Source organism: Salmo trutta, chromosome 17 (genome assembly GCF_901001165.1).
Source record: "Salmo trutta chromosome 17, fSalTru1.1, whole genome shotgun sequence".
NCBI lineage: Eukaryota > Metazoa > Chordata > Actinopteri > Salmoniformes > Salmonidae > Salmo > Salmo trutta.
Window position 1 is genome coordinate 28,542,185 of NC_042973.1, and position 9,857 is coordinate 28,552,041.

General features: G+C 46.6%; 1 protein-coding gene across 1 annotated transcript; it reads right to left on the reverse strand.

The window, feature by feature from the left end:
- Positions 1 to 532: 532 nt before the first annotated feature.
- LOC115151307 (uncharacterized) lies at positions 533 to 1,636 on the reverse strand (the record flags this gene model as incomplete). Its single annotated transcript, XM_029695245.1, has 2 exons — positions 533 to 1,327; positions 1,523 to 1,636. Coding segments are annotated over 2 exons (909 nt in total), but the record flags the coding sequence as incomplete, so codon positions are not given.
- Positions 1,637 to 9,857: the final 8,221 nt, after the last annotated feature.

The window sequence follows — 9,857 nt, forward strand, 5'->3', positions numbered from 1 at the left end:
GTGGCCTCCACGTGCCTGTATGACCTCCCTACAACGCCTGGGCATGCTCCTGATGAGGTGTCGGATGGTCTCCTGAGGGATCTCCTCCCAGACCTGGACTAAAGCATCCGCCAACTCCTGGACAGTCTGTGGTGCAACGTGGCGTTGGTGGATGGAGCGAGACATGATGTCCCAGATGTGCTCAATTGGATTCAGGTCTGGGGAACGGGCGGGCCAGTCCATAGCATCAATGCCTTCCTCTTGCAGGAACTTCTGACACACTCCAGCCACATGAGGTCTAGCATTGTCTTGCATTAGGAGGAACCCAGGGCCAACCGCACCAGCATATGGTCTCACAAGGGGTCTGAGGATCTCATCTCGGTACCTAATGGCAGTCAGGCTACATTTACATTTAAGTCATTTAGCAGACGCTCTTATCCAGAGTGACTTACAAATTGGTGCATTCACCTATAATATCCAGTAGAACAACCACTTTACAATAGTGCATCTAAATCTTTTAAAGGGGGGGGGGGGTTAGAAGGATTACTTTATCCTATCCCAGGTATTCCTTAAAGAGGTGGGGTTTCAGGTGTCTCCGGAAGGTGGTGATTGACTCCGCTGTCCTGGCATCGTGAGGGAGCTTGTTCCACCATTGGGGTGCCAGAGCAGCGAACAGTTTTGACTGGGCTGAGCGGGAACTGTGCTTCTTCAGAGGTAGGGAGGCGAGCAGGCCAGAGGTGGATGAACGCAGTGCCCTTGTTTGGGTGTAGGGCCTGATCAGAGCCTGAAGGTACGGAGGTGCCGTTCCCCTCACAGCTCCGTAGGCAAGCACCATGTTCTTGTAGCGGATGCGAGCTTCAACTGGAAGCCAGTGGAGAGAGCGGAGGAGCGGGGTGACGTGAGAGAACTTGGGAAGGTTGAACACCAGACGGGCTGCAGCGTTCTGGATGAGTTGTAGGGGTTTGATGGCACAGGCAGGGAGCCCAGCCAACAGCGAGTTGCAGTAATCCAGACGGGAGATGACAAGTGCCTGGATTAGGACCTGCACCGCTTCCTGTGTGAGGCAGGGTCGTACTCTGCGAATGTTGTAGAGCATGAACCTACAGGATCGGGTCACCGCCTTGATGTTAGTGGAGAACGACAGGGTGTTGTCCAGGATCACGCCAAGGTTCTTAGCACTCTGGGAGGAGGACACAAGGGAGTTGTCAACCGTGATGGCGAGATCGTGGAACGGGCAGTCCTTCCCCGGGAGGAAGAGCAGCTCCGTCTTGCCGAGGTTCAGCTTGAGGTGGTGATCCGTCATCCACACTGATATGTCTGCCAGACATGCAGAGATGCGATTCGCCACCTGGTTGTCAGAAGGGGGAAAGGAGAAGATTAATTGTGTGTCGTCTGCATAGCAATGATAGGAGAGACCGTGTGAGGATATGACAGAGCCAAGTGACTTGGTGTATAGCGAGAATAGGAGAGGGCCTAGAACAGAGCCCTGGGGGACACCAGTGGTGAGAGCACGTGGTGCGGAGACAGATTCTCGCCACGCCACCTGGTAGGAGCGACCTGTCAGGTAGGACGCAATCCAAGCGTGGGCCGCGCCGGAGATGCCCAGCTCGGAGAGGGTGGAGAGGAGGATCTGGTGGTTCACAGTATCAAAGGCAGCAGATAGGTCTAGAAGGATGAGAGCAGAGGAGAGAGAGTTAGCTATAGCAGTGCGGAGAGCCTCCGTGACACAGAGAAGAGCAGTCTCAGTTGAATGCCCAGTCTTGAAACCTGACTGATTAGGATCAAGAAGGTCGTTCTGAGAGAGATAGCAGGAGAGCTGGCCAAGGACAGCACGTTCAAGAGTTTTGGAGAGAAAAGAAAGAAGGGATACTCGTCTGTAGTTGTTGACATCGGAGGGATCGAGTGTAGGTTTTTTCAGAAGGGGTGCAACTCTCGCTCTCTTGAAGACGGAAGGGACGTAGCCAGCGGTCAAGGATGAGTTGATGAGCGAGGTGAGGTTGGGGAGAAGGTCTCCGGAAATGGTCTGGAGAAGAGAGGAGGGGATAGGGTCAAGTGGGCAGGTTGTTGGGCGGCCGGCCGTCACAAGACGCGAGATTTCATCTGGAGAGAGAGGGGAGAAAGAGGTCAAAGCACAGGGTAGGGCAGTGTGAGCAGGACCAGCGGTGTCGCTTGACTTAGCAAACGAGGATCGGATGTCGTCAACCTTCTTTTCAAAATGGTTGACGAAGTCATCCGCAGTGAGGGAGGAGGGGGGGGGGAGGAGGATTCAGGAGGGAGGAGAAGGTAGCAAAAAGCTTCCTAGGGTTAGAGGCAGATGCTTGGAATTTAGAGTGGTAGAAAGTGGCTTTAGCAGCAGAGACAGAAGAGGAAAATGTAGAGAGGAGGGAGTGAAAGGATGCCAGGTCCGCAGGGAGGCGAGTTTTCCTCCATTTCCGCTCGGCTGCCCGGAGCCCTGTTCTGTGAGCTCGCAGTGAGTCGTCGAGCCACGGAGCAGGAGGGGAGGACCGAGCCAGCCTGGAGGATAGGGGAGAGAGAAAATCGAAGGATGCAGACAGGGAGGAGAGGAGGGTTGAGGAGGCAGAATCAGGAGATAGGTTGGAGAAGGTTTGAGCAGAGGGAAGAGATGATAGGATGGAAGAGGAGAGAGTAGCGGGAGAGAGAGAGCGAAGGTTGGGACGGCGCAATACCATCCGAGTAGGGGCAGAGTGAGAAGTTTTTGATGAGAGCGAGAGGGAAAAGGATACAAGGTAGTGGTCGGAGACTTGGAGGGGAGTTGCAATGAGATTAGTGGAAGAACAGCATCTAGTAAAGATGAGGTCAAGCGTATTGCCTGCCTTGTGAGTAGGGGGGGAAGGTGAGAGGGTGAGGTCAAAAGAGGAGAGGAGTGGAAAGAAGGAGGCAGAGAGGAATGAGTCGAAGGTAGACGTGGGGAGGTTAAAGTCACCCAGAACTGTGAGAGGTGAGCCATCCTCAGGAAAGGAACTTATCAAGGCGTCAAGCTCATTGATGAACTCTCCAAGGGAACCTGGAGGGCGATAAATGATGAGGATGTTAAGCTTGAAAGGGCTGGTAACTGTGACAGCATGGAATTCAAATGAGGAGATAGACAGATGGGTCAGGGGAGAAAGAGAGAATGTCCACTTGGGAGAGATGAGGATTCCAGTGCCACCACCCCGCTGGCTCGATGCTCTAGGGGTATACGAGAACACGTGGGCAGACGAGGAGAGAGCAGTAGGAGTAGCAGTGTTATCTGTGGTGATCCATGTTTCCGTCAGCGCCAGGAAGTCTAGGGACTGGAGGGTAGCATAGGCTGAGATGAACTCAGCCTTGTTGGCCGCAGACCGGCAGTTCCAGAGGCTGCCGGAGACCTGGAACTCCACGTGGGTCGTGCGCGCTGGGACCACCAGGTTAGAGTGGCAGCGGCCACGCGGTGTGGAGCGTTTGTATGGCCTGTGCAGAGGGGAGAGAACAGGGATAGACAGACACATAGTTGACAAGCTACAGAAGAGGCTACGCTAATGCAAAGGAGATTGGAATGACAAGTGGACTACACGTCTCGAATGTTCAGAAAGTTAAGCTTACGTTGCAAAAAATCTTATTGACTAAAATGACACAGTACTGCTGGCTGGTGGAGTAGGCTAGCCTCTTGACGTTCCCCTAGGATAGGGGGCGCCACAGCGCATTTTGGAAAAAAAATCGTTCCCATTTTCAACGGCCTACTAATCAAAGTCAGAAGCTAAGACATGCATATACTTATTTTATATGGATAGAAAACACCCTAAATTTTCTAAAACTGTTTGAATGGTGTCTGTGAGTATAACAGAACTCGTATGGCAGTCAAAACCCCGAGACCGATTGAACCAGGAAGTGGAAATCTGAATTGTGGACTCGACTTCACAGCCTTACCTATAAATCACAACGTAAAAAAATGATAATTGAGCACTTTCCAGTGCTTCCACTAGATGTCCCCAGTCTTTACAAAGTGTTTTGAGGGTTCTACGGTAGAAACTCAGTGAAAGAGACGATGTGGCAATTGGTCACAGTCGGAGGGCCATGAGCATTGTGACGTTGGCGGCCGTGTCTGCCCCCACCTTTGGAAGTTTTTTGAAACACAATGAAATCGTCCCACTTGAATCTGATTGGCTTTCTTGTTGAAACAGGCCCTGACGATTTCTTGATACAACGTTTGACATGTTTGAACGACCCTAACTTACCGTAAACAGTCATTTTGCGTTAGACAGCTGCCGCCCACGGATCGACATTTGATTACAGCCTTAGGACGCGCTAACAAGAGGAAGCTAATGGAACATAAAGCATGGACTTTTTCGACCGAAAATACATTTGTCATGGACCTGGGACATCGGGAAGTGATTTCTGATGAAGACAACTAAAGGTGAGGGATTATTGGCGATATTATACAATATCAGATGTTACGTGCTCAAATGTTCAAAGATGGCGCCGAGCTAGGTTTTCGAGCTCAATTTCTGGGTATCGCATCCCATTTGATCTCAAAGTGTGATTACCCTGTAAAGTTAATTTAAAATCTGTTTTGACTGGTGTTTTCAAGAGATATTCATCTATAAATCTTAGATTGACAATATATATTAAAAAAATCGTTTTCGAATAGTAATTTATAAAATTGTAGCACTGTTTCCCGGGACGCATTATATGGGAAAATAGTTAGTCAACCTCAGGTGCCGATGTAAAATGCTGTTTTTATATAGAAATATGACCTTTATTGAACAAAAGATTGCATGCTGTGTGTAACATGATGTCCTAGGTGTGTCATCTGATGAAGTTTGTAAAAGGTTAGTGCTGCATTTAGCTGTTTTTTGGTTATATGTGATGCGTGTGCTTGGTTGGAAAATTCATATGATGCGATTTTTACAAAGTACTCCTCTAACATAATCTAATATTGTGCTTTTCCTGTAAAACCTTTTTGAAATCGGACAACGAGGGTCGATTCAAGAGAGGTGTATCTATAAAACGATATGAGACAGCCCTATATTTGAAAAAAAAAAAATATTGAATTTCGTTATGCTAATGTCGCTAGGAGTTTTCGCTGGAAAATGATCCCGCTAACGGGATGAGACATTCAAGAGGCTAGCTAGCAGTGGCTGCGTTGTTGACTTTGTTTGAACGTGTAGCTGGCTAGGTGTAGCTGGCTAGGTGACCTCGATAGTTTCAGTACTACACCTTGTCATGATACAAAAGCAACTTTGTAGCTAGCTAACATAACACTAATCAAGACGTTCCTTTGTAAGGTATTTAGTTTCTACAGTGTTACTCGTGGTAATAGTTGGCTGGGTTTGGAAAAAATGTTGTCGCGGGGGACGGCAACAGCTGGCTAGCTAACCTCGGTAATTACTAAACTACACAATTATCAAGCTATGACAAAGACAACTATGTAGCTAGGCTACCTCTGGCGAGCACATGGAGGGCTGTGCGGCCCCCCAAAGAAATGCCACCCCACACCATGACTGACCCACTGCCAAACCGGTCATGCTGGAGGATGTTGCAGGCAGCAGAACGTTCTCCACGGCATACCAGACTATCACGTCTGTCACATGTGCTCAGTGTGAACCTGCTTTCATCTGTGAAGAGCACAGGGCGCTAGTGGCAAATTTGCCAATCTTGGTGTTCTCTGGCAAATGCCAAACGTCCTGCACGGTGTTGGGTTGTAAGCACAACCCCCACCTGTGGACGTCGGGCCCTCATACCACCCTCATGGAGTCTGTTTCTGACCGTTTGAGCAGACACATACACATTTGTGGCCTGCTGGAGGTCAATTTGCAGGGCTCTGGCAGTGCTCCTCCTGCTCCTCCTTGCACAAATGCGGAGGTAGCGGTCCTGCTGCTGGGTTGTTGCCCTCCTACGGCCTCCTCCACGTCTCCTGATGTACTGGCCTGTCTCCTGGTAGCGCCTCCATGCTCTGGACACTACGCCGACAGACACAGCAAACCTTCTTGCCACAGCTCGCATTGATGTGCCATCCTGGATGAGCTGCACTACCTGAGCCACCTGTGTGGGTTGTAGACTCCGTCTCATGCTACCACTAGAGTGAAAGCACCGCCAGCATTCAAAAGTGACCAAAACATCAGCCAGGAAGCATAGGAACTGAGAAGTGGTCTGTGGTTACCACCTGCAGAACCACTCCTTTATTGGGGGTGTCTTGCTAATTGCCTATAATTTCCACCTGTTGTCTATTCCATTTGCACAACAGCATGTGAAATTTATTGTCAATCAGTGTTGCTTCCAAAGTGGACAGTTTGTTTTCACAGAAGTGTGATTGACTTGGAGTTACATTGTGTTGTTTAAGTGTTCCCTTTATTTTTTTGAGCAGTATATAAGGGCAGAATGTGAGACCGAGATGCAGACACAGGAGGCATATCGGAGGCATCCCGAGATGCAGACACAGGAGGCATCTGCGGGACACAGCCAGTGAAATATCAGGGCGGCAAATTCAAAAACAACAAAATGTCATAATTCAACTTTCTCAAACATACAACTATTTTACACCATTTTAAAGATACACTTCTCCTTGATGTAACCACATTGTCAGATTTCAAAAAGGCTTTACAGCGAAAGGAAAACATTAGATTATGTTAGGAGAGTACATAGACAAAAATAATCACACAGCCATTTTCCAAGCAAGGACAATAAAACCCAAAACACTGCAAGACATTATGTTACACAATACATGTATGTTTTGTTCGATAAAGTTCATATTTATATCCAAAAACAGCATTTTACATTGGCGTGTGATGTTCAGAAAATGTATTCCCACCAAAACGTCCGGTGAACGTGCACATCAATTTACAAAAATACTCATCATAAACGTTGACAAAATTATTTAAAGAATTATAGATAGACTACTCCTGGATGCAACCGCTTTGTACAATTTTAAAATAGCTTTACGGAGAAAGCACATTTTTCAATATTCTGAGTACATAGCTCAGCCATCACAGAGAGCTATACAGACACCCGCGAAGTTCGGGGCAACCTAAACTCAGAATTAGTATTAGAAATATTCTCTTACCTTTGCTGATCTTCGTCAGAATGCACTCCCAGGACTGCTACTTCCACAAGACATATAATAAATAATCCATATTTACGTACAAATACCTCCGTTTTGTTCACTTATCCAAAGGCATAACGCGCGAGCTCGGAACCAGAGACGAAAAGTCAAAATGTTCCATTACCGTACTTAGAAGCATGTCAAACGCTGTTTAAAATCAATCTTTATGGTATTTTTAACGTAGAATTGTGATAATATTCCAACCGGACAATAGCATATTCATTCAAGAAGAAAAAGAAAGAACGGCGCGCTCGTGTGACTGCGCATATCCAATCCCTTTGTTGCCAGGCAGACCACTCAGTAACTGAGCTCCTATACTCTGCCCAGTGACAGGAAAATGCTCAAACCACTTTCTGAAGGCTTTTGTCAGGCAATGGAAGCCTTAGGAAGTGCAACGTAACCCCACAGATACTGTAGTTTTGAAAGGGACAAGAAAGAAGAACTACAATTCTCAGATCCTCCACTTCCTGGTTGACTTTTTCTCAGGTTTTTGCCTGCCATATGAGTTCTGTTATACTCACAGACACCATTCAAACAGTTTTAGAAACTTAGGAGTGTTTTCTATCCACATCTACTAATAATATGCATATTCTAGTTTCTGGGCCAGAGTAGTAACCTGTTTAAATTGGGTATGTTTTTCATCCGGCCGTGAAAATAAATACATCAGGGAAAAATACGAGGGATAAATACATCAGGGAAAATAAGCGATACCTGGAGGGGGTGGAGACAATCACAAGGACAGGTGAAACAGATCAGGGCGTGACAATTTAGCTAATTTAGAAGCTCACAGCCAATGCCAGCACCAAGAGGGCAGACAAATATGGTGCCTAGCTAATGAAGTTATTTGTCCTGCAAGCCACCTACTGTAGCTAGCTAGCTAGCTTTAGTTTATCTACTGAAACCCATATGTATTGCTGGCTAACATACTACTGTGTTACAGTGGGGGGGAAATTGAATAATGTTTCTGTTTGCTAACTTAGTTAGGTAGTTAGCCTAGCTAGCTAACATTAGTTAAGTTAGCTAAAAACTACCCATAGCCATATCTATTACAAAAAATAGAAGAGGTTTTACAATCTGAGATCTTTTGAATCTCGATTGTAAAACCGCTTTGCTTTTTATTCATAGATATGGGTGCTAAACAGCAAGCTAAAACCTTACAACCAGCTACCTAAAACCAGCTACATTTACCAGAAAATATTAGCACATGACTGGAGTTGGCTAGCTAGTTAGCCTGGTGCCTGCTAACTTGTTATACACCACACCTCGTGTTTGTAACTTGTTAGCAAACATGTGTAACATCAGAAACTAACTTATTTTATGAGTTAGCTATGTAACATAATTGACGAGGGTTGACAATGATTATGATTATGACCGTGGATACATTTAAATTTCCCAACATTATAGGCATGATAGGATTCCAAACAGATGTAAATAACAAGTATTGTATATCAAGAAAGCTGGATAGTTAAGTTTACAAGCAAACAGAGAGGAGAAACAATCATACAACAATTTTGTTAATATGCCGCCAAAGAGGACGGTGGATATTTACATGCCCGTAACCAATTGTGCTATTTTGTTATTTTTCTTTTTGCGTTGTTCGTAACTTATTTTTTTTACATATTTTGTACATAATGTTGCTGCTATCGTCTCTTATTACCAAAAATAACTTCTGGACATCAGAACTGGGATTACTCACCACAAACTAGAAGAAGCTTTTTCCTTTAATGAGTCCGACGAGAAAGATATACTGCTCTCCCTGGAACAGGCCCAGATCCCCGTCATTTGCGTGAAGAAAAGATGGAGGAAAAGAGGACGCAGATCGGGCTGCCTTTTGAGAATCCGTAGGCGAGCGAGTAAACTCCCACTGCCGTCAATTCTACTTGCTAACATGAAATCGTTGGAGAAGAAAAATGTATGACATATGATTACGATTATCCTACCAACGGGACATTAAGAACTGTAATATCTTATGTTTCACAGAGTCGTGGCTGAACGACGACACGGATAATGTAGAGCTGGAGGGATTTGCAATGTACCGGCAGAACAAAGAAGCTATGTCTGGTAAGACGAGGGGTGGGGCTGTGTGTCTTTTTGTCAATAACAGCTGGTGCGCAATGTCTAATATAAAAGAAGTCTCTAGGTATTTCTTGCCTGAGGTAGAGTACCTTATGATAAGCTGTAGACCACACTATCTACCAAGAGAGTTCTCATCTATATTATTCATAGCCGTCTATTTACCACCACAGACTGATGATGGCACTAAGACCGCACTCGTAGATTCAGGCGCAGCTGGGAATTTTATTGACAGATCATTTGCCAATAGTATAGGGATCCCCATTGTTCCTGTGGATATGCCCTTCCCTGTGCACGCCCTAGATATTCGACCATTAGGGTCAGGGCTAATTAGGGAGGCCACCGCTCCACTGGGCATGGTTACGCAGGAGGGTCACAAGGAGAGAATCAGTCTATTCCTTATTGATTCTCCTGCATTTTCCATGGTGCTGGGCCTACCCTGGTTGGCCTGTCATGACCCCACTATTTCGTGGCAACAGAGGGTTCTCACGGGGTGGTCACGAAAGTACTCGGGGAGGTGTTTAGGGGATTCCGTTGGTGCTACTACGGTGGAAAGTCCAGACCAGGTCTCCACCGTGCGAATCCCCTCTGAATATGCCGATTTGGCTCTCGCCTTCTGTAAAAAGAAGGGGACTCAATTACCACCCCATCGACGGGGGGATTGTGCGATAAATCTCCTGGTAGACGCAGCACTTCCCAGGAGTCACGTGTATCCCCTGTCGCAAGA